General features: G+C 43.5%; 1 protein-coding gene and 3 long non-coding RNA genes across 4 annotated transcripts in view; 2 read left to right on the top strand and 2 right to left on the bottom strand.

Moving 5' to 3' along the window:
* Nucleotides 1-4667, top strand: part of LOC106818452 (ganglioside-induced differentiation-associated protein 1-like) — a gene marked incomplete at its 5' end in the record, with an annotated part of 9258 nt that extends 4591 nt beyond the window's left edge. Inside the window, 2 exon segments of the mRNA XM_014823161.1 lie at nucleotides 3952-4030; nucleotides 4406-4667. Coding sequence (XP_014678647.1) covers nucleotides 3952-4030; nucleotides 4406-4520 — 194 coding nt within the window.
* LOC106818454 lies at nucleotides 101-3311 on the bottom strand. Its single transcript, XR_001395223.1, has 5 exons — nucleotides 3127-3311; nucleotides 1626-1819; nucleotides 1072-1248; nucleotides 860-948; nucleotides 101-208 (listed from the first exon to the last, which is right to left on the bottom strand). It is a non-coding gene; the product is annotated as an uncharacterized LOC106818454 (long non-coding RNA).
* Nucleotides 4668-13942: 9275 nt separating the features above from the next.
* Nucleotides 13943-14601, top strand: LOC106818453. The gene is made up of 3 exons (XR_001395222.1): nucleotides 13943-13989; nucleotides 14225-14280; nucleotides 14517-14601. It is a non-coding gene; the product is annotated as an uncharacterized LOC106818453 (long non-coding RNA).
* Nucleotides 14602-22406: 7805 nt separating this feature from the next.
* The window catches only part of LOC106818455, a 9005-nt gene continuing 4710 nt past the window's right edge, over nucleotides 22407-26701 (bottom strand). The window contains exons 2-4 of the long non-coding RNA XR_001395224.1: nucleotides 24295-26262; nucleotides 23981-24098; nucleotides 22407-22769 (exon numbers count right to left, since the gene is read on the bottom strand). This is a non-coding gene — a long non-coding RNA (uncharacterized LOC106818455). The remainder of the gene's footprint in view (nucleotides 22770-23980; nucleotides 24099-24294; nucleotides 26263-26701) is intronic.

Here is a 26701-nt window from a genome sequence, read left to right on the forward strand (position 1 = left end):
CAGTTACAACTATATAAATTCGTCGCTATAATAATAAGTGAGAAATAAATAAATAAATAAATAAATATTAATTTTTTAGTTGCATGATTCCTACCTTCCGTATGCGTTGCCAGTTGCTTCTCTACTTCGTCCATTAGCGGTTCAAGATTATCCAATGCCTTCACAATTTCAGGTTCATTTGCATACTTCCTTGCCCACGAACGGCGCTCTGACAACATGATAAACACACCAGATTTAGGATACCGGTTAGCAGCAGCAGGAGCTTAAAAACATGTTTATCTAACTTTTATTTTCTACATGGCTCGCATATTTCATGCATTCATTTATCCAGTCCATCATTCTGTCCGCCCGTGCGTGAGTAGGTCCGTTCACCTACAAACCTATCTCTCCAGACGCCCGTCCGCCCGTCCGCCCGTCCGCCCGTCCGTCGTCCGTCCGTCCGTTCGTCCGTCTATCCGTCCATTCGTCCGTCCACCCATCAACCTATCCATCCATCCATCCATCCATCCATCATTCACTCAATCCATCCATCGATCCATCCATTCAACATCCACCCATCCATCCATCCAATCCATCCATCCATTCATCCATTCATCTATCATCATCCGCCATCCATCCATCCATCCATCCATCCATCCATCCATCCATCCATCCATCCATCCACCCTTTCCAGCAATCCGTCGATCCGTCGGTCCGTATGTCTGATTATGCATCGATCTATCGATCCCTTTGTCGCTCCATACTTATCCTTATATACAATGATGCAGTGGCATTCTGATGTTTTCAACGATAGTCACCGCCAATTGATATGTAGTGCTAATCGCGCACCAGATGGCGTTTTAAACAGAAACATATTTACCTTTGAGGCCTTCTGCTCATAACATCCTCTAAGGTTGGGATATTTCTTTATCAACGATTGAAGGTGGGCCACCTTTCCCGCATAAACGCCTAACGAAAATGAAATGCAACACTATAAGTCACAGAATTTATATTTATCGCGGCTGAACAATTTTTGATAATCGATAATCAATTATCATTAATCAATAACGGTTTTGGATGGAAATCGCTCACCCTTGGCCATTTCTCTGATGTTATCCGGTACCCAGCAGGTTCTTTCCCAAGTATGGATGATAGTAAATACCAAAAGCGATTTTCTCCCAGGTTAATGTCTAGCAGAACCTTGCGGAAATGCTTGGTCAGTGTAGCGGCATCTGTTCCCTCAACGGGAAACAACCCTTGGCCTGTCTCCTGCAACTCATACAATGCGATATCAGGTGTTATTACGATGAAAACAATTGTTTCCATCGCGTTTGCCTTTTCTCTTCTCCGGAGTAGATATGTAAGCAAAACTGCTCGGGGTCAGAGAAGGTGCCGAGGGTAAGGAAATTAGGGAAAAAATTAAGTGCATGCGTACTGTTATAATGTAACATAATAACATTTAGATTAGGATGACGATGACGATGACGCTGACGATGACGATGACGCTGACGATGATGCTGATGCTGATGATACAAATGATAATGATGATGATAGTGGGCAATTCTCCAAGAGACTCTCTGCGTTTTACTTCTACTGTGAAAATCAAAACACTCGCATGTATTCGACGGTAAAGAAATTCCACCCACCTCCTGAGAAATGTTTCTCCAAGTAGTCAATGATGCGCGCAGAGTCAGTGATGGTTGCATCTCCATGCTGTAATATGGGTACTTCACACTTCGGGTTGAGCTTTACGAACCATGGCTCGTACTGGGCATACTTAAACAAGTCCACGACAAACTTTCTCAAATGGTAACTTCTTCTCTTCAAGCGCGAACATGACCTGAAAGCGATAGAAGGAAACCTTAGTAACCTAAAGGTAAACTGTTCTTCTGTAGATACAAGTACTTAAAATTTTTGAAGTTGTTTTCCACAATATCTATTTAATTGCAGAATACACGCCCGCACGTGTAGACACATACGCGCACGTGCGCGCGCATGCATACAGACGAAGAAACACACGCACACATGCACAGAGACACATACAGACTCACGAAAACACACACACACGCACGCACGTACGCACGCACGCACGCACGGCACGCACGCACACAGGCCACGCACACACACACACCAACACAACACACACACACACCACACACATCCCAACACAGGTGTACGCGCATTAATGCATGATCAGCGAGTCTATCAATTTTGATAGGATCATAGACGATCACTATTTGATTGACTCCTGATGACATGCAGGTATGACCTAGTTTTGCCCAGGTAGTGCGTGCATGTGTTTGGCCGTTTAGAATGTGCAGCATGGGCTGACATAAGCCGCCATCACATCACATCGATTTTTAATTGATGTTTGTCTTCAAAATAATGTGACGCATTGTGAGCGCAAATTCTGATACCAGATAACCTGAATACACTAAAGTATTTTTGCCGGGTTAGCATGCACCTTTATATGCATAGTCATCGTGACTCGACAATTTTCAAGCGATTGTGCGGATTTTCAACAGGGGCGCTGGAACGGACGTGCACACAAGCTAAATACTGATCCACGTTACGGACGAGTTACGAAAAGACGCGGTGTCCCTCTAGTAGATTCATCTGCCATGGACTTACACACTTTTCAGATGCTTTTCAAATTTTGATTTCAGCATATTATTTGAAAGGCGAAGCTTAGGCCTCACTTTTTGTTTCTTGCGCGAGTGACCAGAATGCGTACAGATTCTCCCCAGTGTAAAATGCGCCATTAATGCATATCATCGCTAACGCAGCAACTTCTCAAATACGAACCGTTTTTCCGACGTTTACAAACTTCGTTCTGCGAACGACAACAATAGGTGCATTGCAGAGTCAATACCTGATCATGCAGATGCTTTACCACTGTAGGTGTACGAAAACTTGCCTCAGGTTATATCTATAAAAATATTCTTTCAGTTATTTATTATGAAAATTATGTGAAATTATAGCCCTATTTAATTTCGTTCGTAATAGTGAGTTTTATTGTACGCGGTAACTATAGGTAATAAAGTGCTAAATGTGCTACTTATTAAACTTCGTAGCTGATTATCTTCCATCTATATACTTAATTAATCATACATATAAATATTAATAAATAAGAAATATATAATATACGTGCTGTGAGTAGATCGAAAGCGGATTCATATACAGCTTGAGGTTTGGAGAGTTGCTATGGTCCGCCATCTTAGCTATAGACGCTGGTAACTGCTAAAGTCGCTTAGTGTGAGGACGACGCTGATGGTGATGATGATGATGATGCATGATGATGGAAGCAGCGAGAGAAGCGAGAGATGCAAGGACGCTGCTGCTGCTGCTGCTGCTGCTGCTGCTGCTATCTATAGGCGCGTTCACACGGAGATTTTTGCCGAGCCTATTAGGCCCGTAGCCAGATTTGGCTCGAGCGAGCGTTCACAACAGACGTTTTTGGCGTAGCTATTAGGCCGAGCCAGATGTTGACCAGCTTTCGGCGAGCGGTAGAGAGTAGATCGCGTTGAAACAGTATAAAATATACTTATACGTTATAAATTCCAAACAGTATAAAGCTCAAACAGCTATAAATTCGAAAATTTGAGTCAGGATGCACGTTTTGTCAAGATTGATAATTAAAACTCGCGGAACGTAAGTAACACGCTAAATAGCTAACAACGCATCTCGCGACCTATGCCAATTTATCTGTGACGATATTTGTGCATAAAATTTATTTTATTTGAATTTTGAATTTGACATAGAAATGCGACCCTAAGTGATTTTTGTAAATTGTTAAATATAATAGATTATAGCAAATAATGATTTCGAAACTCACTGTTGTTTTATGACACATGTGAATGCGTGATTTTAGAAATTTGTAGGTATATAATATACTATTACTTATGCACTCACTATCATAATATACTCTAAAATTCGATGGTATCCTTTTAACACCCAGTGCTTGTGTTCTAGGGCGCGCCACCTGGTGGTTGTGCTGCGAGCACGTGACCCCGGCTGACATCATTCTCTGCATCTTGCTGGAGAGACTCACATTTGTGGGTGTTGCTATCCCCCGGGCGTGGAGGGACGGTCACGTGATACAGTTGACGTATACTTCAAGATGTTTACACATCCGGTAACCCTAACTCCAACACCTCCAACCAGAAACCTATCACTAAATATATGAATCTCGGACCGCTATATAGTAGCAGTCTGATGCGCAAAAATTAATCTATGGTGTGGAGACAGATATCATGATGCAAAAACTCTAAATACAAACCCTAACCCTAACCCTAACCTTAATCCTAATCCTAACCCTAACCCTAACCCTAACCTAATACTAATACTAATACGAATAATATTAATCCTAATACTAGTGCTGCCATCGTGCGGCGTCCCTCCACGCCCGGGGATAGCAACACCCCACATTTGTCGGACTGATGGAGCGGTACTGGGGTTCTGGGAAGAGACCAGCTATAGCAGCCTACCGCGCTCGCTCTCAAACACACCCGCCTTTCATCAATATCCTGCCGAAATTCTAGTGATAAAGTGACATGAATAGTTTGATTATGCCCTATAAGATTCTGTCATAGAATATAAAGATAATAGAAGCTTAAAAGTAATAGAAATGATAAAGATAATAGAAACATAAAGATAATAGAAATGATAAAGATAATAGAAGCATAAATTGAATACTTTGTTTTTTGTTTGGTTTATTAACTAATAGATACTGTCATTAATTACACTGCGGGCACTGCGTAGCTGGCGCATCGGTCTGTACAGAGCCATGTAACAATACTACCTTACACTAATTTCTACTGTCTGTGGACTTACTATAGAAACTGACACCTGACTAGCTGTATAAAACTACACTAACACTCGTTAAAACACGTGATTTTATTATCTCTGAAAGGATCTATGTGATATACAATATAATATACGGGCAATTCTGTGTCACGTGAGAAATTATCTGCATGGAATCGTGCAGGCGTTGGGTAGTATTGATACAGGGCCAGTATACGCACAGAACCACAAACTCAGGCGAAAACACAGAGATAGTTGACAGTTAACGCTCAAGGGGTCGTTGTCGTAACAGGTACTACAGATATGTACCCGAGTACATATATGTATACACAAAGTGTACCAGACCTTGTACTACAGAAGTGTACCCTAACCCTAACACTAACCCTTAACCCTAACTAACTCTAACCCTAACCCTAAACCAAAAACATACCTCATATAAAATTATAAACATAAATACTAAACAACCTAAAACTACCTCGGACATATCTGTAGTACTGGTTACGACAACGACCCTTCGTGCACAGTTAACAGTTGACAGTAGACAGTACACCGATATATTAGTTGCCTTCACCTAAGACTAANTATGGACAGTCATCCGTCGTGATGGTGGTAGTTCATCCGTTGAGTTTCAATTGATAGAAGGTGCAGTAAGAAACCCTGTGAAAGGCAAATCTTATGCTAATCTTCGGTAACGCCCGGGCAGGCTGTCGTCGTAGATTAGTACTAAATTCGAACTATAAGTGTAGAAGTGTGAAGTTGTAACTGTGAGTGCACTGCTGCCGCTGCTCGCTGTGTGGGTGCTGTGGGTGTAATGGGCTCGTTGGTGTTTGGGTTCTCCTGTGCGAATATGCTCGCTAGTGTGTGAGTACCAAGTTTTAAATATATACAGCTATCTGTGTCCAGATCAATGTGAGGCTGTCACCGAGTGAATGTACTGGGAGTGTGAGGCGGGGAGTACACTCCGAAAAAGAGTTGGTATGGTCGAAGCTGAGAGAGTTCAACACGGTACACAAATGAGCATGCAGATGTAAGGGTAGATCAAATAGAACAGGGGGGAAAATCACGGTGATGAAAGAGGTATGGGAGTTTCATTCCGATACAGTTACTACTTTACACGTTATATATTGAAATAGAGTCAGAGAGAGAAATAAGACAGATCTACTTACGGCAGACGAAGTAGCCGGCCAAATCCATACGAGACCGCTGAGAAATAGGCGAGATCCGGTGATAGTCGGTGCTAATTAGGCAGTCGTGAGATAGGCGCGCGCAGAGAGAGGCGCCCATCACACAATACGTGGCCGAAATTGGAGGTCAACAGGTCAAAGGTCAATGGGGCACAGGGCAATTTTACCCATTTTTCTGAGACATTGGTGTGACCGAGCGTTGAAAAAACTTTTTTTGTTTCAGCGTGACCTAGCCATTTTTAATGGCTTTATTGTGAAAGGACCATGAATGTGCTTTCCATCATTGCGCGCAACACACCACGGCACCCCCGGCACCGGCACAGTCACGGCCGCCACGGCACGCACAAGCACACACACACACACACACCCCACACACACACATTAACACGCACAATTACACACACTCAGCACACACACACACACCATAACACACACACCACACACACACACACACACACACACACGCACGCACGCACGCACGTGCGCGCAATCTCGGCGCACGCACAGCGAAACACAGGGCGGCGGCCCGATCACACACCATGCACACCACCACGCCGCCACCACATCACACCGCGCAACACACACACACAGGCACCCACCAACAACGGACCACACAACACATTTACACATACACATACACCACACGCACGCCACAGGCACACACACAACATCCTCTCCTCTCTCTCTTCTTGATCTGTCTTGGGCGGGAGTCACGACACAACAGAGCAACACCAACACGCAAACACACACACACACAGCAGCAGCACACCCCACGTCAGCAGGGATCACATAACACACCACATAACCTACACCCAGACGCAACAGACACAGCACACATGTCGGTCAACCCATGCACCCCACACAGCATTACCAACAGACAAAACACACAACACACACACAGCACACAGCACCCAACACATACCAACGAACAACAACACAACCACACACACACACCACACACACACAGCACACACCACAGCACACACACCACACACCAACAAACACACACAGAGAGACTGGTTTGATGTTCTTTTAGTCTTTCAGACTGTTTTTCTCCTATATGAATATGCAGACATGTAAATTCGTGGTCTGCGGGCGGCCTTTCCTCGTTATATATACTAGGCAGAAAGTATACCCCGTAGAACCACCCGCAATGTTGTCTTTAAATATACTCCATGTATGTGACACAGATAAGAGTTAAATTTTCATTAATCTGAAAAGGAAACGCACTGCACTGGTTACCCAGAAACACTGGCACGCTTACTGGCCACTGACTACTGTTGTCAGTACGGTGTAGCGTCAAGCAGAGTGGAGCAGGGGGGAATCTGAGACGTAGCTACTGCCGCGTAGTATTGGAGGAATAGATTTTTTGTTTGAGCCAGAAACCATCTCCAGCAGACGTGGTGATTCTGAATATGCTCATTACGGCGGCAAGTCAAGAGACGGCAGTGTAAATTTCGCGCACGTATGTGAGTCTGGATCTGCTGTACGCACTGCCATCTATTGCACGAATAGCATTTTTTCGAAATTTTTGACTTTAATACTTAATACTTGAACTTTAAAAAAAAAAATCTTTCTCACGCAAGAACGCATGCTCCCAGACGTGGTGATTCTGAATATATCATTTAGTTAGCCGCGATTTGAGTGACCAATCAGGGCGAAAAGCGAAACACAAACAAACACAGAGGACACACCCACACACAGCCAGTGGCACACACAATCCACAAGATTACCAATTATCGTATATAGATCTATAACGCTCGAATTATTAAAGTCCCGAGATAGAACACTTATGCAGACGCACGCAGACGTCTAAGAGAAAGCACGCACGAAAGTAGAACAGAACACACCGACAACACAGCGACAGCGCACCACGTAAGCACGCAAGGGACCGACGCATCACGCACACGATATGGCACACACAGACACACACACAGCAGCACGGCCACCAGCACGACGCCAAAGCGCACACGCACACGCACAGACGGGCACACCCGCGACACGCACGGACGCACCAGCACTCGCGGCACACGCACACGGGCCTACGGCCCGCACACCACCATACACACACCACACACACACATCCACACACCGACGTCGGCCGGCATCAACACACACACACACACTACGTCGGGATCCCGCACGATCGCGCGGTTCGCAGATGCGAGGACGAACCCACAGGCACCGCAAGACGCGGGAGGCGCACCCAGCTCATTCATGCACAACACACACATAACAAAGGCACGCAGCCGACACACTTAAAAACGCACAGCACAGACAGAAACGCGCGAATACGCAGCACGGGCGCACGAACGCGGACGAAAGCGAAGCACATGGTAAACAGCGCAGACACAGTGGTCGGGCGAGCAGGGCACGATGCGGCACGCACGCCGCACCGGCACACCCTGTGCTTGCGTACGTGCGCACGCAGTTATAAACGTGAATTATCAACAGATAGTTTTGATCTTGTTCAGTATTGGTTATTGGCGGTTAGATAGGCCGCCTAGGCGTACTGTTCATATGTGTCTCTTGTATAAGCTTTGCAGACAGGGGGAACTGCAGTATTTAAGGGGCTGGCTTCCCCGGTAGAGAGTATAGTCCTCCTCGTTGTTGTCATGACCATGTCCTCCCGGGGGGGGGGGGTAGAAGAAGGGGACTGCTGACCCCTAAATTTTGGATGATAAAACTATATATACTAGTACAGACTATTTTAAAAATGCATATAGAAAAATGTGGTGAAAGTTGATGCAAGTAAATTCGTGTAAATGTAAATATAAATGCCGATAAATGCCAGTACTATAATAGAAGAAAATGAATTAACCCTTCAGGCCCTAATCCAGCCTTATGTTCTTGAATACGTTAAATGTTTTACCTTGTCACACGAAAATTTGCTTCCCTTCAATAATTTGTTCAAGTTACGCCCCCTGGTTATTCACTTATATGTCAGTGTAGGCCTACTATGTAATGTTAACACGTTTCTCCTCTTGGTCACCGCCCCCACCCCACATGTTCAGGTCACGGAATGATCTGCTAAAGAAACAATCAGTGAGGTCGCTCTGCTTTGGATCAGGATTCACGAGAGATAGCCATAGTAATTTTAACTTTGGCTACATAATTTTACAAGCACCAAAAATTAGTCGACAAATGTGTTATTCACCACTTCCCTGCTATATTATTAGACCCCACCAGCTACGCCTTTCCACTTTAACTGCTGCCCTCCCCCCGTCCCTACCCACCGACGTTCATTATTCAAAGCATTTACTTCACCTTTTTTAGAGGAAAATTCATTACGATATACCTTACATATACCATCGAGTTGATGTTTACATTTGATTATTTGGTATTGTTTATTGATCGGCATACGGTAGAATATATTGCTCTTAACTCGTTTCCGATCTCTCTTTTCTTCTAGGAACACGCGGCTGACAGACGCACCTTCTACAACATGCTGGTCTTCACTATGATCGTGGCGCCCCCATGTGGACCTTCATCGACAACAGCAACGACTTGTCCATTATGTTATACGCGATATAAGAAACTAGCTTAAGTGTACTAAGTGAAGCTTACTGTATGCTCTGCCTCATCTCCTAAACCTAAGTTCCATCTCCTGCTCATCAGTTTCATCTACTACCTTTCAGGTTCATCTACTATCAATCAGTTTCATCCACTAACCCTCAATTTCATCCACTATCCATCAGACTTATCTATTACACATTAGTTGCAATAGCAGAACCGTAGGCCGAGCAAACTCTTCCGGGGGGGGACGTATATTTCATGACTTAGGTGTGTAATGATGACAGGTTTGTAGCGAACGTTGCAGGAGGTGGGTCTTTTTTATCGGGTAGGCTTTTGGAGCCAGCCACTTGGCATGCAGAGGCGTATTCAGGTTTTTGAAAAACGAGGTTGTGGAACCCCCAGTTTAAAAAAAATTTAATCCGGTGCAATCTGCAATTCCTAAGAAATCACGCCTGTTTTGAAGGAAACACACAACAAAACGTACTCATATTATTTGACCGGCTGCATCTCCCCTTGAATCCGTGCATGGTCTATGTACTGCATCAACGCGATCATGCCACAGAAACACATTAAATTCTTGTAGAATATTTCACTTGAGAATGAAATGTACAATAAGGTACAAACTAGGGCAAAAAATTGAATAAGTCAATAATTGTAATAAGTATATAACAGCATTTAACATTACGTAAGCTAATTTATTTGTTTTGCTCCAAAATCTAGGGGCAGCTGCCCCCCCCCCCCACCACCCCACCGATTCCGAGGATACGGCCCTGCTACCCCTTAGTTTCATCTAGTAACTCTGTCTCATCTACTACCCCTTCACTCTTATCTCATACCCTCACTCTTATCTCATACCCTCACTCTTATCTCATACACTTCACTCTTATCTCATACCGTTCACTCTTATCTCATACACTTCACTCTTATCTCATACCCTTCACTCTTATCTCATACCCTTCACTCTTATCTCATACCCTTCACTCTTATCTCATACACTTCACTCTTATCTCATACACTTCAGTCTTATCTCATAGCCTTCACTCTTATCTCATACACTTCACTCTTATCTCATACCAAATATAAAAATAATAGAAGCATAAATTAAAGATAATAGAAATGATAAAGATAATAGAAGTGATAAAGATTATAGAAGCATAAAACAAATACTTTGTTTTTTGTTTGGTTTATTACGAACTAGGCCTAATAGATACTGTCGTTAATGACACTGTGGGCACAGCGTAGCTGGCGCATCGGTCTGCACACAGGGCCATGCAACAATACTACCTTACACTAATTTATACTGTCTGTGGACTTACTATAGAAACTGACACCTGACTAGCTGTATAAAACTACACTAACACTCGTTAAAACACGTGATTTTATTATCTCTGAAAGGATCTATGTGATATATACGAGCAATTCCTGTGTGACGTGAGAAAATTAATCGCATGGAATCGTGCAGGGCGTTGGGTAGTATTGATACAGGGCCAGTATACACACAGAACCACAAACACAGGCGAAAACACAGAGATAGTTGACAGTTGACAGTACACAGAGATATTAGTTCGCTTCACCTACTATGTTATCTACATTCGCTTGTTTTGCCCGCGCTGAAGCATCGCGGACATGAACCTGCAGAGTCGGATGGAGAACACGGGCGCTTGCGTGGACACGCGGGCCGGCCCCGTCCACCACCCCGCAGGAATAAGGAATGAAAGATGGGAAATAAAGGATACAGAGTGCAGTATAAGGAAGGTGGGATAAGAAATGAGCGATACGAAGCGATGGATGATGAAGATGGTATGGTGAATGAGAAAGGAAGGAGCAACTCTCGTCCAGCTTTCAGGAGGAGGGGGAGGAGGAGGGCTCCCGGCTCACTACCTCAGGATGGAAGGCGCCGTGGCAACGAGGTGGCGACTAGGGTCCCTATATACAGAGAGTTGCGCCATGACGAGTCGGAAAAAATCGGTCACGTGGTCGCTGGACGACATGTTGTTTCCAAATGGATACGCACGGCTATGGCCGTAAGAAAGTGTATACAATTAAATTATCATATGGCGCGAACGATTTGAGTTACATTTCTAGAAATATAAATACACATAGACACATGTCTTAGCTATAATCTCTGTAAATCTTGAGTTTATTGAAGCGCGATTAGTCTAATTAATTACTACGGACCATTGTACAGCGTATCCATACAGCGCTGTACTTAAGCGGCAGCGGTGAGAATCTATTTGGAAACAAAATGGCGTCAAATCCTGAGTTGGCGCAACTCTCTGTATATAGGGACCCTAGTGGCGACCCCACGACAGCGCCCCCTATGTGAAGATGACGTTAGCATCCCAGTAACACGCGGCGACATCGTTGTCGGTTCTAGCACAACTGGCGATGGTGTAGTCAGTGATACTCAACATACAGCAAGTTAGTGCGGCAGGTTAGTTGCCTACGCAATGCCGTAATAGCGTTAATAGGGGGAATGAATTCTCGGGATCCGAATTATTACTGTATATTATGATATATAGGTGGTGGTGTGTGTGTGTGATGTGTGTGTGTGTGTCGTGCGTGCGTGCGTGCGTGCGTGCGTGCGTGGCGTGCGTGCGTTCGTGCGTGCGTAGGCGCAGGTGGGCCGTGTAATACTCTAAATTATTTCAGCTATATCTGATAGTGTATATATATACAGGAGTGGATAATAGTCTATTATCCACTCTGATATATATATATAGTATAGTATATAGATATGTTGATTACTTGATTAACTATGATATTAGGAAAAATCGAGTTCGTTTAAGAACCTTCGAACGATATTTCTCATCTTCTTCTAAGTCTTCTAGTAAGTAGGTTTCTAGATAGCTCAGCTCTCTTCTAGCGAGTTGTGAAGTGCTAGCGGTTAGTAAGCAGAATCGAGAGAAATTACATATGGCAGTACAATGGCAAATTAGCAAATTTTCTGAAATAAATTTATGTTGAACTTGGTGTAGGATTGTACAGCTGATAATTTAATGAATTGTCAGCTGAAGATTGGAGGCGGACTGCGGTGTAGTGACATCATATTGGTTTTGACTTCGTGCCAGACTGGCAGATCGAGTATGTCTCTAGCATTGTAGGTAATAAGGAGTACATTTTTTTCAATGGGTCCTCCGTAAGATTGTTGTGTGGTGGGCTCTGATAAACTAGTTTCCATCTGCTGCAGCACTGGTGCTGGCGCGAATTGTGTGGTGTTTGTTGTTTGTTGTTTTTGTTGTTGTTTGTTTGCGTGCGTGCGTGCGTGTGTCGAGTATACAACAGCTAGAACTTAATATTTGTCATGGTTTACCATTCAATGACTGATGCATGCACTGTCAGTGCAATAATCACAATTACTGTCGTGCATGCAATCATCATCGCCATCAAATGCATTAAAGGGGTGATGGAAGTCTTGCCATTAATCAGTTCTGTAGACATAAAATACAACGTATATATTATATACACACGTATGTGTGTGTGTGTGTGTGTGTGTGTGTGTGGTGTGTGGTGTGTGTGGTGTGTGTGTGTGTGTGTGGTGTGTGTGTGTGTGTGCGTGCGTGCGCGAGCGTGCGTGCGTGCGTGCGTGCGTGCGTGGCCGCGCGCTTCTTAGAATGTGAAAAAAGTTAGGGAAGGAAGAAAGGAACCTATATGTACAGTTTATTTTCACAATATTTAAATAAACCCGTTCTACGTACACGTGCTTTCATATTATTTTATAGTGTATTATAGCGTAAACTACACCTAAAGCATATACGAAAGTAAAGTGCTTCCTTCGTTTGCAATAATAACGCATTTTTCTGACAGGGAAACCAAAAGCGACTACGAGATATTTATTTCACTAAGCAAGTCTATATATTTAACGAGTATTGTTTCGATTAAACAGTGTTAAAAGGCTGTATACGCCCTACACATATCCTCGCAATATTCTAGGCACTGCACGGTTCTATCCATCACTTCAAATTTGTGAGGAAAGAAATACACGGGGAAGTCTGTTTCGTTTAACAAGTAAAACCTTCCGCGTTGAAATCTATGCCCGCAATGATCGTTTTAAATTTTTTTTTGTCATTACATGATTATATAACACACGCATATCTGAGCTGAAGAAATCAGCGGGGATATGGTCGAACTATGATTAACATATTTGCCCTTTCAGAGATAGCAAGCGAGATATATAATTCTATGCGTACACTGATAAGCATGATAACAGGAAACTATATAGAGAGACAAGAAAAAGACAAAGGAATGAATTAAAAGGTGGCAACCACAAAAGCAGTCACATACTGCACGATGTACAATATATCATGGAATATATCAATAAAAGTAAGATACTACAGATACTGGATAGATACTATATAATTATATAGCCTAGCATTTAATTTTTGGTAACATTAATCTTGATAAATAGGGGTCGCTATAGTAGCTAGTATGACGTGAAGCTATATATACCGGCTGATTGCACATATTCTGGTCGTTTTCCCGCCAACTCACCGGATGCGCTTTGATTGTATGTACACATACGCGTGATAACATCGCTTACTGTTAGATTTTACAAGATATATATAGCTTGGAACTGAAATATAACACTCTATTCTTTCTTTGTAAACGCTTGTTCTATTAAGATTGTACAAGATTATTATATAGAGTTAGATATATAAATGTTTCAGAATTTTTTGTTAATCTGTTTGCTTCAATTCACAAATTTCGTCCATTGTTCGTCGCCGTCTTTTTCTTGTTTTCAGTATAGACAATTATCGACGTGGTAGTTAATTGATGCACGATGTAGTTTCAATTGAAGGTAAGAATATCGCACAAATTTGCGAGTATTAATTGTAAAGCATTGAAGTAAGAAGCTTGAAAATGAAAATCGAATCTATATTATTTCTTTGTAAACGCTTGTTCGATTAAGATTTTACAAGATACAGAGAGTTAAATATATAAATATTTCAGAAGTTATCGTTTTGAGTTTATCTATGTTTGCTTCAGTTCAGAAATTTTGTCAATTGTTCGTCGTCGCATTTTTATTGTTTTCAGTACATCATGGGGATGTACATCTATCAGTACGTCATGCATTCATTACGGACAGTCATCGATGTGGTAGTTCATTGAGTTTCAATTGAAGGTAAGACAATGAAATGCAAATCTCTATTCTATCTTCGTAAACGCCCGGGCAGCTGTCGTGTAGTTTATACTAAATTCGAACTAAATTGTAAAGTGTAAGTTGTAAACTGTGGGTGCAACTGCTGCCCGCTGCCGCTGTGTGGGTGCTGTGGGCGCTGTGTGTGTAACTGTGGGTGTGGTGTGTGGGTTGTGAAAGCTGTGTCTGGTAGTACAGTTTTAAAACTGTAATGATTGATCTGGTCATCAATGGCTGCCCGAGATGTACTACCAGACTCACAACATGAGTAGGTAACTCGAGAAAATCACGTGATAAAAATGGCTTCATTCGATACAGTACACTCGAATTATTAAAGGTCAGAGATAAAACACTTACGCAGAAGCAAGTACACGCACGAACGAAAGCACGTACGAGCACGACCACGAACACACACACGCGGGCGTGCAAGCACGCACGCATACGCACGGACGCACACGCACGCACACACACAGGCTCACGTGCATGTGAACGCACACGCACGCGCGCACACACAAACACGCGCGCGCACACACACCCACGCACGCACGCACGCACACACACACACACACACACACAAACACACACACACACACACCACACACACACACTACACACACACACACACACACACACACACGCACACACACACACACGCAACACACACACACACATCATCACATATGGCTTGGAAAAGGAAGAAATTCTCTATTCATTTCGTTGGAAAGTTGGCACGTGTCATCTACTTTTACGTAACTAAATTCACGAACTAGACTGAATGTGAAGATTGAGTCATTTTATATATTTCTGGTTTGACAATGGCTGCTGGAAAAGTAGCGGGCCTACTGCGTATAACTACAAACATATGTGTGTCATCGCGAAGAAAAATCAGCACATACATACACACGCGCACGCACGCCACACACACACACACGACACACACAGACACACACACACACACACACACAGCACACACACACAAACATACACACGGCACCACCGGCACACAAGCACACACGCACACACGACACACGCACACACGCACACACGCACACACACGCACACACACGCACGCACGAACGCGCACGACACGCGTGCGCGCGCAAACATACGGAGTCACACATCACCCCTGACATTTACATACATACAATACACACGCGTGACGCACGCACTCACGCTCATGCATGTACACACAAACATAGCACACATGCCACCAGTCGCATATATGCACGAACCACATGCAAACGCACGCGCACACGCCCAGGGTGTACACATGTACGAACGCACACGCAAGCACACGTATACACACAGACACGTGCGTACGCGCCGCGCACGCACTACGATGCCCGTCACACATTGACGATTTAGCCAGCGTATCGACGTATCAAAATTTCTCTAAAAGCTGGCATACGCTGAAACTATTCGATGTTTTTTTTCAATTTTGAGCGTATTACGATAGCGTATTCATAACGAGGTTAGGACGCATACTTAACGTATTAGTAACGTATAATAAACGTTTCGAATAACTTATAGATAACTTATACCAACGGGAATGATTAGCGTGTTGCGGCGCTTCACACTTATGCCCAACGATAGTCTAACTTATGCATTAGGCGCGCGGCAGCGTATCGCCGCGATCACGTTCTTAAGCAATAAAAAGGCTACCTGCTCGACGATTCAAATCATAACCGCACTAGACATCGTCAGATGAACATCACCGTCGCAGTATCAACATGCAATCCATTTCTTATATACCAATTCCCCTAACGCTTGCCAATACGCTTATACGGTAGCTGTAAGTTTAGAAACCGTTCAGTAAGTCTGTTGGTCGTCCGGAACACGTCAAATCACGTCAATATGCGTTGGAGACAAGTTACACATAGGTTCAAGCACGTTACTCATAGTTTAGAAATAAGTTTTGGGTACTGCTAACATTAATCTCGCACGTAATTCGCTTATGAGTAACTTACAAGCTAAACGTGTGGTGAACGTGTGTCAACGATCGAATAATCTATACCTACAACTTATGGCCCGCGTATGCGGAGACGTATGGCAACGCTGGCAATACGTCGCGAAAATGTTTGAGCAGCTCAAAAAATTTGAAGACTCGCCGTACTAACCGACGTATACAGCGTGCTTCAGCTTTTTCAGCGTTTTATTTTTATACAAAGCTATACCATAACTTATTCGGACGTACGCCAGCGTATTGCACCAAATTCTTTGCCTACGTTCGGCTACGCTGCTAAATCTGTCAATGTGTGTTCAGGGCCATAAAACACCACCCGTGCTTAACGTTACGCACGAACGCAAGTTTTTGTGAAAATAAATATATAGCTTGATGCTTGTTCACGCGTTAGCTAGGCGTTACTGTTTCATATTTGTCTCTTATATGAGACTTTACAGGACAGTACTTTACAGGGGAAGGCTGCTGTATTTTGAGGTGCGGCACTTCCCCGTAGAGAATATATCTTAATCGTTCATTGTTCATTGCGCATGGCCTCGCAGGGTGGGGGAGGTAGGAGAAGGTGGCGCCGCGTGCCCCTGAAATTGGATGATAAAGAAATATATTACAATTATTAAATGCAAATTAGAAATATTTGAAAGCTTTGATGTAAGTAAATTAATGTCAATGTAAGATATAATGTCGATGGTAATAAATAGAAAATAAGACCCTAACCGTATCATGCATGATGCTACATGCTGGTTTATTTTATTGTAAGCCGCTTAAATGTATTTACCCTGTCATCAATTGCTCAGATAGTTCACGCACATTTTTGCTTCCCTTTAATAAATTATTATCAAGCCTACGCCCCTGGTTATTCACTTAAATGTGAGTGTAGAAGGTAAATGTTAACTTCCTTTTTCTCTTGTCACCCCCCCCCCCCACACACACATCACACATGTGCAGGTAACGGAGAACTGATAAAAATGGTCGCTTGCTCCGCATCTAATGGTCAGAATTCACTAGAGATGCCATATAATTATAAAAAAACTTTGACTTAAATAAGTTTTCTTCCAACAAAACGTTCTCGAAAATATATATTCATCACCTCCCTGCTATTTATTAGACCCCATGCACTGCCTACGCCCTTTTTCCACTTTAACCAATTACACCATCTGCCCCATCCCACCGACTTCTTTATTCGAAGCATTCACCTCACGTGGTAAAATCATGGCAATAAATGTAAGCTGACTCTTTTATTTAAGAAAGATTCATTACGTATCCTGTATATACCAACAAGTTTCATTTTTAACATATGATTATTTGTGAATATTGTTCGGTTTATAGTAGAATACATTGATCTTAAGTCGGTTCTAATCTTCCTCCTAGGTACGCGCGGATGTGGGCGTGTGTGCGTGGCGGTGCGTGCGTATGTGTGTGTGTGTTGGCGTGCGTGTGTATGGTGTTGTGCGTGTGCGTGTGCTTTGTGCGTGTGAAAAGCGTGTGCGTGTGCGTGTGCGGTGCGATGTGCGGTTTTTTATGCGCCTGTCCTGCGTGTGCGTGTGCGCTGTGCGTGTGCGTTGTTGCCTGTGCGTGTCGCGTATTGTGTGTGTGTGTGTTGCTGTGCGTGTGCGTCGTGCGTGTGCGTGTGCGTGTGCCGTGGGTTGTGTGCGTGTGCGTGTGCCGTGTGCGTTGTGCGGTGTGTGTGGTGAGTAGGTGTGAACTATCTAGTATGAGCGGACGACTGCACCGTTGTAGTTGTAGCTTTATTTACGCAGTGTGCATGACGCCTGCCACCGAAAAACGCAGGTCGCAATACTTAAATGTTTTAATTTAGTAAATAATTGTATAAAAACTTGTTTTTTTTCAAATGTTATATTTAAGTCCTGTGCTGTAATGAAATAAGAAAGTCGGTCATAACCTACTACGTAATAAAAAGAAGAAGGAATGTGTCCGTTCTATCGTTCTGTTGGCACATACTATTCATGAGGCCCAAAATCTTGCCCCAAGATCAAATTCGATTTTTAAAATAATACCTAAAACAATTCTATTTCACGATGTAACATATTGTATGATAGTGTTCAAAGTCCCGACAGCCTTGAAAGTTCTTTGATTTTTGTCTTTTGTCCTTAAAAGTCTTAATTTTTCGTACATTGGAAAGTCCTTGGAATAGGTCAAGTCCTTATTTTATTCTAATGTCCTGAGAATTTTACATTTTTCTGACCTGAAATAAAATGCAAATCTTTAATTGGCATAGATTGAATGACCTATTTCAAGTCTTTCGATAAAAATGATTCAATTTTAATCCAAAATTCACACTGTCATGGCTACTAATGCTACTCTACAAATGTATGTATTGCTATTAGGCGAGTATATTGTCAAAAGTGTCCAAATTCATATGGTTTTTATTATGTAATAATCTGTAACAATTGTAAATGATGTAGACATGTTATATATTATTATAGATTGCGTACTGTCTTGCTCAGTAAGTAGCATTGACGCTAACCATAAACGTGTTTTGTAGTTTGCTTTAAAATTGTTAATATTACAAGTAGGCTTCCATACCGTACCGGCACTCGCGACCACACGCCACACACGCACACACACGGCTATAAACTCTGCCTGGTGTTTTCTAGCTCATTAACCGATATGTTGGTCGATGCCTAGATGTATTGTGGTTATAGTGTTAGCTAACGTATGCTGATTTGTTGGAGGTTTTTGGAGCATCAAAAGCAATCGACTTTTGATTTATTTCAGACATTTGAAGAATTGGTTGCGAACGCAAACTTCGGATTGTTTCCATTTTGTTTATTAATCAGCAGGGCTTTGTGTAGTATGTCGACTGACAGTATTATTTGGAGAGAGGAGAAGAGACAGTCAGAGAATTAGGAGAGAGAGAGATAGAGAGAGATAGAGGATAGAGAGAGAGAGAGAGAGAGAGAGCAGAGAGAAGAGAGAGAGAGATTAGAGATAGAGATAGAGTAGAGATAGAGAGAGAAAAAGATAGAGAGAGGTATAGCAGACGGAGCGAGAAGAGAAAGAGAGAGAGAAGAGCGCCGAGAGAGGAGACATGGACAGAGAGAGATCGAGAGCGAGAGAGAGAAAGAGAGAGAGAGAGAGAGATTAAAGAGAGAGGAGAGAGAGAGCGAGGAGGAAGAGAGGCGGCGGAGAGAGAGGAGGAAGAGAAGAGAGAAAGAGAGAGAAGGAGAGCAGAGAGAGAAAGAGGAGAGAAGTGTATGCTCATCATTGTACGCAACGTTTTGGTTTGAAACTCGTTATTCTTTATTGAATTTAATGTTATTGTGTATTACACAACAGCATTTATTATTTCTATTAGCCTTCAGTATGGTTCAACATAGCCATCGTTAGTGCACATGTAAGCAAATATGACCTTGCCACTTGGTAAGAACATAATTATAAAGCGCGGCATATATTAAATGAATCACTTCGACTTTCGTCACGCCGTGAGGGCTTCTTTCTCTCGCAAGAAGTATATCACGGTTAGGTAGCGCTTATACACGTGCGCCCGAAGCGTTTCCCCTGGCCATGTTCTCTCTTGCGTTTTTTTTCGTGAAAGATTCGAGCCTGTGACAACCTATAACTACCCTTTAACGTGAGTTAATATTGTGTGTGCGATTAGCATGTTAGGTCTAGTTCGTTCGATAATTTACAGGAATTTTTGGTCAAGCGTAGGCAATCTGTCGTTGCTATTGATTTTATAAATTCATTTTTGTCACTCACTTCGTTTAATTTGAGCTTTTTTTACGGAAATGCTCATGAGATTTAACCGGTTTACGAAAAATGAACTTGGAGTTTAACGTGTTTATAATAGAAAACGAAACATTTGTCATCCCTTATCGCTAATCTTAACCCTAGCACACCAGTGTTGAGAAGGCAACGCATGCGAAGATGGAGAAGGAGGGGGAGATGCGCAGAGAGAAAGAGAGAAGGAGGGGTGAGAAATGCAGAGACTGAAAAATAGAGAAAAAACACAGCGTGAGAGCAGAAGAAAGAGAGGGGGAGAGCAGATGGTGAAAAACGAAAAGAGAGGGGAGGGAGAGAAATTAATGAGAGCGTAAGAATTGTAGCAATAGCGAAGAGAGAGATATGAGAGAGAGAGAGAGAGAGAGGGAGAGAGAGAGAATGAGAGAGAGAGAGAGAGGGGAGGCGGAGTGAAAGAGGAGAGAGATGAGAGAGAAAAGAGAGAGAGAGAGAGAGAAGCGAAATGAGAGCACGAGAGAGAGAGATTAAAGAGAGAGAGACGAGAGAGAGGAGAGACTTTTCGTCACGCCGTGACAGGTTCTCTCTCGCTAAGATATATCACGGTTAGTAGGCCTTATGGCCCCGAAGGTCCCCGCCATGTTTCTCTCTTGCGTTTTGTCGTGAAAGATTCGAAGCTGTGACAACCTATAACTCCGGTACGTGAGTAATATTGTGTGTGCGTTAGATGTTAGGTACTAGTTTACGTTGATAATTTACAGGATTTCTGGTCAATCCGTAGCATCTGTCGTATGCTCATGATTATAATTTATTTCTTGTCACTCACTCGCTTTAATTGAGTTTTTTTACGAAATGCTTATGGATAACGCGCTATCACGAAAAATGAACTTGGAAGTTTAACGTGTTTATATAGAAAAAACGAACATTTTGTTCATCCCTATCGCTAATTCCTAACCTAACAGCACAAGTGTGAGAAGCGCGAGCACTATGCGAGATTGGAGAGAGGAGAGAGAGAGAGAGAGAGAGAGAGAAGAGAGAGGAAAGAGAGAGAGAGAAGAAAGAGAACAGAGAAAAGGAGGGCGTGAGAAGAAATGAAGAGACTGAAAAGGAGAAGAAAAAACACACAAAAGGTGAGGACAGAGGAGAAGAGGAGGGGGACGATAGATGGTGAAACGAAAGAGGGTGAGCGGAGAGAAATTTAAGAGAGCGTAAGAATGAGCATGAGAGAGCAGGAGGCGAGGGAGGTGAGGGAGGCGAGGGAGGAGGGAGCGGATGGGAGGGATGGAAGGAGAGGGAGGGGGGGAGGAGAGAGGGAGGGAGGGAGGGAGAGAGCGGAGAGCGGCGTGGCCAGAGCAATTAACAGATGTAGACTGGATATAGAAGATGCACACTTAAGAAAAAACATGCGCGCCCGCATTGCACACACAGAAAGGCGAAGGTAGAGCGGGAAAGGGATAAGGAGTGAGAGAGAGAGAGAGCAGGAGCCGAGAGAAGAAGGTCAGAGAGGAAGTGGAAAGCATGCAGAGTCGAGGCAAAATAAGAGAGAGTGAAGTAGAGAGAAGAAAGAGTAGGACAAGAGAGAAAGAGCAAGGCAGAGAGAGAGAGGGCGCAGAGAGAGAGAGGGGCGGGCAGAGAGGAGAGCGAGAGGAAGGTAGAGGGGGAGAGGAGCAGAAACGCAAGAGGGAGAGAGAGAAGCACGAGAGGGAGCAGAGAGAGAGCGTGCGAGAGAAGCACGCCGCGCGCAACAAGTTTGCGTTTAAAAACTTAAATCAAATATAATCCTTATTTGAATTGTATGTTATTGTGTATCAGCACAAACGAGCATTTATTATCTCGTATGCCTGCCAGTATGTTCAACGTATAAGCGCGCGATATTATAAATGAATCACTTACGACTTTTCGTCACGCACGTGGACGCGGCTTCTCTTTCGCGAGACATATCACGGTCAGTATACGCCGTGGCCGAAGCGTTCCCCATGTTCTCTCGCTGTGTTTTGTCGTCAAAGATTCGAGCCTGATGACAACTTCGAATTTGTGCATCATAATTACAGTAACGTGGAGTAAATAAATATACAGTAATTCTTTGCTTCAACTGAAGCTTCCGTAGTAGTTATAAATTTCAAAATGTCTAGTCAAATACTTCGAACATTGAACTACTGATGTCTAAAAACGAACTCAATGGAAAACTACTCTGGATTCGATTAACAACATGCAGATGGTAACAAGACAGTTTCACGTTAACGTAGTGCATCATTGCAATAGCATTCGTGGCTTCAACGATTTCATGCACTCACGCCTCCCGTAAGCTTGATGATGTGTCTATGTCTTCACAAATGTCCTTTTACATGATTTGGTGGCTCATTGCCGGCGTGTGCTGATCCGTGGGTGTGGCAGTGTTCAGCAGAAGTGAGTCTGAAGTCCTGGTTCCTGGTTCCTCGTCCTGGTGCTTGGTTTCTTGATCCTTGTTCCGGTTCCTTCCTGGTTCCTTGTTCTGTAACAGTAAAGACAAAAGCGAAATGATTAAGTGCGAGATTATTAATATGTAAGTATAGGTGATTAAGTTAATAAGCAATCTGTTAGGAGGCATTATAACGGAACATATCAGTCAACTCATTTATGGATATTTCATATAATTTACATTTCTATTAGGACTGTCATCGATACCAATGCCGTTGATGTATCGTGATGGATTTGCATGCAATATTGATATAAAAAAAATTCCAGAATAGCGATCCGATGCAGTAAAATAGTATTAGTAAAAAACCGTTTTGCTCTAGTGTTGTTACCTTACACCTCATAGGTTATTCTGATGAAATATGAGAGGGTATTCTCTACTGCAGGCGGTGTTTTTAACCGGGGAAAGGAGAGTTTTGTGCCTGACAATGCCAACATATTAGTTTCTCTTTACACTATAACTATACAAAGTATAGAAGCATAGCACTGCTTTGGAGGAGACATATTGTGACCTAACTTCCTAAGATGGACTATCGACTCCTGGTGCTGTATCTTTAGTTTATGGATGAGCTAGCTTTACTGAGCTTCCTGGTGGATTGAGTAGACGTGGAGTCATTTTGTCACATTCTGTTCGTTCTATTCCATTTTATTCACGTTGCAATATAAATATATAGGTTTAACTCTTTAGGTGTATTCTTTCTTTTTAGTTGCTTAAACTAGGCGTTGCATTCCTAGCAGGGAAACATTAGTCCCATGCAATGTAGTGTCAGGTGTACTAATTTAAGTTCAAAATTACAGCAAAGGCTACCCTACATGCCAAAAAGGAATTGAAACATTATATTTATATTATACGAATCAGATCGAAATATAGGAAAACACTATTTTGATAATCGAATCGAAATATTTTCATATCAATGACAGCTCTAACTTTTTATGTCCGATCCCAACCATAACAGCTCAGACAGACTGAATAAATTTATTAAAACCATAAAATGGAAAATTTTGATGACAAAAACTCTCTTACTCCCTTTCTCCCTCTCTATCCACTCTGTCTCTCTTTCTCTTTCTCTCTCTCTCTCTCTCTCTCTCTCTCTCTCTCTATCTCGACACACACGCACATGCACACATATATGTATGCACCCCCTATTCCTCACCCTCTCTCAAACACTCTCACTATATGCTGCTCTTTACTCTAATACATGCCCACAAGACATGCTCTTCCCTAAGACACGGACAGAAACTACTCACTGTGTATTGCTGGTCTAAATGATAAGCATGCATGGTGTTTGAATGGAGGAAAAAAGACATCTTGCTCCAATCCCAGCCTCATGACTCAACACCCTGGCACCAATTATCCCTCTTCCATCTGAAAACAGATACCTTCAAAGTGACAGAACATGTATAGTTGGTTGAAATTGGTGAAAATTGTTAAGTTTGGTTCTGCCAACCAGATAATGTCTTATATTGATCACTGAATTTGACACAAGCACGTTTATATCTATATATTGCAATTGACTGAATTAGATTTGCTTGTGCTGTAAGACTAAAAAACAACAAGTTACCTATGATCAGACATTCCTCTTTTGCTTCCTCTTCATTGTTGAAGTCATCATCTTGGTCGTTGCCCACATCGTCATCATAGTCTATTTCTTCTTCTTCTTCTTCTTCTTCGTCGTCAGCGGCGTTTCCTTAGAACTTCATTTTCATTTTTTTCTTCTCTTTATTCATCTTTTCTTCTTCTTCTTCTTCATCTTCCTTGGGTCACTAGCAGATATTTAGCTGGAGAAAGATATTTACCTTCTTTGATGTGGATTATCTAGTAGAGCAGCACTCCTTTAGCTATGTTTCTCCTTCCCTCCAATTTTGTTATGTTCAATGCTGTGTTCAGTCCATCTCCACTATATTAGACATCTTCACCGTAACCCTGGCACGGGAGGCTAAACAGGTGCTATGCCTTGCCTAAGGACAACCTGTAGCTAGGGGTGGCAGAGAAAGCTTATCTCCTCACTAGTGACAAAGTCACTCCCTTCTCCAAGCAAACCTTCCATAAAATGCCTTGCTCATGGGCACAACATAAGTGATCAAGGTGGGACTCCAAACTCCAGACTGTTCAGCCTGAAGTCCTGAGCGCAACACACTTGGCCTGCTCTTCCCAGGTGGTTCTTGCACGGTAATGACGCTGTCTCCATAAGTAGTTAACGTCTCGTAAGCGCCAAAGTCCCTGGCGAGCGAAACTCGAACTAAACCGTGCAACCAAATTTTCCGCGCGGTTAACAACATATAGACACAAACACCCGAGTATATTGTTGGTACATTATGGGTGAGGAGAGCCCTGTGCGCGCCCGGCCGCGACATGCGTACGTTTGCGCGTCCGGCCGGGGATGATTGCGCGCGCCGGAACGGCCCGCCCCCGTAAGCGCGCAGACTCGCGGAGCCGAGCAACAGCCCACACAGGCCGCGTGAGTGCGACGCCATGGGAGCGACCAACTCCCCCCAAATTTAGTCCCAAAATATGGCAGCACGTAGGCCTATAAGATTGTAGCTCGCCCTAGCATCGACGACGTCATTCAACCTATGCGATTGTGCCAGGGTAAACCTGCGAGCCGGACACCCCAACCCTAACTCCCATGCTCTTGGGAGGGGGGAGGTGTGATTTCCCATGCTCTGACCAGCCAAGGTGTTGTCTCACCCCCCCTGGCACACGCGAACGTAAACCGATCCTGACCCACCCTCTGAACTTGATTCCTAAAGGGAGGAAGCGCGCGGCCTGCGCGATGGTGACTGTCGTCGGAGGCCACGCGCTGGTGATTGACATGATGCTGCTAGCCCTATATTGAATGCTTAATGTAGGGGGGCGGTGCCCGCATCCGCGGCCGGTGCATCACTACCTAAGGTACAGAGTTGCTATTATCTACGTATGGTTATACGCTGAACTGGCCATACTGTAGTAGGGGGCCAGTGCATCACTACACCTGTGCACGTACTCCTACCCGAATCCTGCTACATATACATGTACCGAAGAGGTGGTATAAGGAGTGAGGGTTGCGACAGATGGCGTATACCCGGGGGTACAAATCCGCACGTCCAGCGGCCATGCAAAGCGTCGTGTACGGCCTAGGATAAGATGTAGGTGTGATGCAGCAGCACTGGTATGGCCGCATTGGCTATACACGGCTTCCTTCTGTTTGGGACACTTGGCATTACTTTGCTGGAGAAAGATGCTGGTGTTCTGGGCTTCTTGGTTATTAATTATCTTCTATATAGCAGTACTTCTTTGACTGTGTCTCTCCTTCCCACCAGTGTTGTATTTATTATGCGTATTCCGGTGTTGAATTACGGCCAATATTACGGCCAGAATTACGGCCAATTAAACCAATATCAGCTTAGCTCCGACTGCGACGAACAAGTCCCAGCACACCCCAATACTGTGTGCCCATCTCTGCTGTCTACCGTTGTACCAAGATGTCTCTCCAGTTGTATTCCTTATAGTAGCACCCGTCACATGTGAGATTGTCTGTACATGGCGCAGCCTGTAAATCACAGAAGTGAATTAGTAAAGAGCCTAGCTTATCGTCCCGACTTACACATGCCGCTGCCCGTTATCGCTGCCTCTCTCTCGCACTCTCACTTTTTTCTCCTTCATGCCCTACCTCCCTGTTCTCTAACTCCCTTTTTTCTCTGTATCAATCTCTGCCATCTCTCTTTCATCTACTTTCTCATGCTCCTCCCCCCTGTATTTCTGCCTTCTGCTTCTCTTTCTCTCTCTCTCTCTCTCTCCCCCTCTCTCTCTTGCTCTCCCTCTCTCTCTCGCTCTCCGTTTCTCTCTCTCTCTCTCGCTCTCCGTTTCTCTCTCTCTCTCTCTCTATCTCTCTGTCTCTCTCTCTCTCTCTCTCTCTGTTTCTCTCTCTCCCTCTCTCTGTTTCTCTCTCTCTCTCTCTCTCTCTCTCTCTCTCTCTCTCTCTCTCTCTC

This window comes from Priapulus caudatus, unplaced genomic scaffold, assembly GCF_000485595.1.
Source record: "Priapulus caudatus unplaced genomic scaffold, Priapulus_caudatus-5.0.1 Scaffold2254, whole genome shotgun sequence".
Taxonomy (NCBI): domain Eukaryota; kingdom Metazoa; phylum Priapulida; class Priapulimorpha; order Priapulimorphida; family Priapulidae; genus Priapulus; species Priapulus caudatus.